Source organism: Monodon monoceros, unplaced genomic scaffold, assembly GCF_005190385.1.
Source record: "Monodon monoceros isolate NGI ecotype Baffin Bay Population unplaced genomic scaffold, NGI_Narwhal_1 Contig1718_ctg1, whole genome shotgun sequence".
Taxonomy (NCBI): domain Eukaryota; kingdom Metazoa; phylum Chordata; class Mammalia; order Artiodactyla; family Monodontidae; genus Monodon; species Monodon monoceros.
In genome coordinates, this window is record NW_021697592.1 from 100 (window position 1) to 1,962 (window position 1,863).

A 1,863-nucleotide genomic window follows, 5' to 3' on the forward strand; every position below is an offset into this window, starting at 1 on the left:
GTGAAGTCAGCAGAGCAGGAACTTCTAGGTGGGGAAGCGGGCTCCCAAACGAGGCTGGTGGAAGGCTACAAACCCAGCCTGGGGCAACCCTGGAAACAGGACACAGGTCTTCCAGCCCCTAGCCCAGAGTTTCCTTGACAGGACACTCTGTGGTCCTCAGATTTGTTCCCAAGGCTCTTTGGAACCGTCAACAGTTTAGAGAATGGAGGGTCTGACACATTGGGCCTGATACGTCAGAGTAAAGAAGCTGTCAGACCTTGCCCTACGTCCATTCCCTCCAAATATCTGAGGCGCTCTCCAAATTACACTCCCTAGGAGGATGCTGAAGGGGCCACAAATCAAACTTTCATCCCTGGGGCAGGACATCCCAGAAACAGGAGTGCCAGAGCTATGCAAAGCAGCCCGTGAGGAGTGAGTTTGTTCTGCTTGTGTTTGGCCCTGTCCCAGGTTCCCTCCTTGCTTCCCCAAACCCAGCACACTGGCCCGTGTACCCCAGAGGTGAGGGTCATCCATGCAGGACTGGTGATTGGACACCGTGATGAGGGGTGTGGCTGGGCCTCGGTTCTCGATGAGCTCGTACAGAACCTCCTTGTTGTGGACGGTGAGGTGGTTCATGTACTCTGGAGGGAGAGCGGGAGGGTCGGGATCTTCGCTTCCTTTCCGGGGAGCCCAGAGCTCCCCACCCCCGGCCAAGCCAGCCCCTGCCAGCGCCCCCAACCCCGAACCCCAACTCTGGTTGGGCGTGGAGACCCGTGGCCAACCCTGCCTCGGCTTTGGGTCCACTCACTGGTCCAGAAGCAGCTGTAGGTGCCCACCAAGCCCATGACGACGCTGCTGGCCAGGGTCCAGGTGAGCGGCGGCACCGCGGGGAACGGCCATTTCACATGTAGGGGCATCTCCCCGCCCCGACCGAGCTTCCCCCACCGCCCCCGGCGGCCCGGCGCTCCCCCTGCCCTGGGGCAGGCTGTGGGGCTACTCTAGGTCTGTGTCCTCAACCGCTCGGGGGATGGGTCCCTAACAGGCCCGCGCCACAGACGGGCGCCGCGGCTCGGCGCGACAGGGGACTCGACCAAGGTCACCTAGTGGGTCAGGCCAGAACCGGGCCCGTCCCCGATCTCTCGCCACACACTAGCCGCCCTGGAGCCAGGAGACGGGGTGCGCACTGAGGACCTAGCGCGGGCGGGAGCAGCAGCCGCGAGGCCCCCGCACCCGCCGGAAAGCGAGCCTGCGACGGCGCCGGGCTCTACCGCCGTCTGTCGCAAAACGCGCTCGGGCCGCTTGACGGCAGCGGGGGCGGGCCCGCGGGCCGCGTGGCCCCGCCCCGCTCCGGAGCAGCGCGGATTTGAGGCCACCCGCCGGCTGCAGGTCCGTTTTGTCTCATTAGTTCCTCCCCGGTGAACTCTCCGTGAGTAACATGGGCTGCGCAACACGATTACCTGACACCACACAAAATCGGGGCTGGCTTCCCTGGTGGTGCAGTGGTTAAGAGTCTGCTTGCCAATGCAGGGGACACGGATTTGAGCCCTGGTCAGGGAAGACCCCACATGCCGCGGTGCTGGCAGCTAAGCCCACGTGCTACAACTATTGAAGCCCGCGCGCCTAGAGCCCGTGCTCCGCAACAAGAGAAGCCACTGCAATGAGAAAACCGTGCACTGCGCACAGCAATGAAGACCCAATGCAGCCAAAAATAAATAAATAAAATAAATTTATTTAAAAAAAAAGGTCGGGGCTGGCGGAGCACTTTTACTTTAGTTTTTTTCCCCCTTTGTTTTCATTAAGTTCGTATAACACGGAATTAACCATTTTATAGTATTTTATAGCATTTTATATTACATTATTTTATGTATGTAACATATGTAATGT

At 59.6% G+C, this 1,863-nt stretch overlaps 1 protein-coding gene across 1 annotated transcript; it reads right to left on the reverse strand.

Moving 5' to 3' along the window:
- Positions 1 to 216: 216 nt before the first annotated feature.
- LOC114891050 lies at positions 217 to 1,235 on the reverse strand (the record flags this gene model as incomplete). The annotated part of the gene is made up of 2 exons (XM_029215123.1): positions 788 to 1,235; positions 217 to 620 (listed from the first exon to the last, which is right to left on the reverse strand). Coding segments are annotated over exons 1-2 (513 nt in total), but the record flags the coding sequence as incomplete, so codon positions are not given.
- Between the last annotated feature and the right edge of the window lie 628 nt (positions 1,236 to 1,863).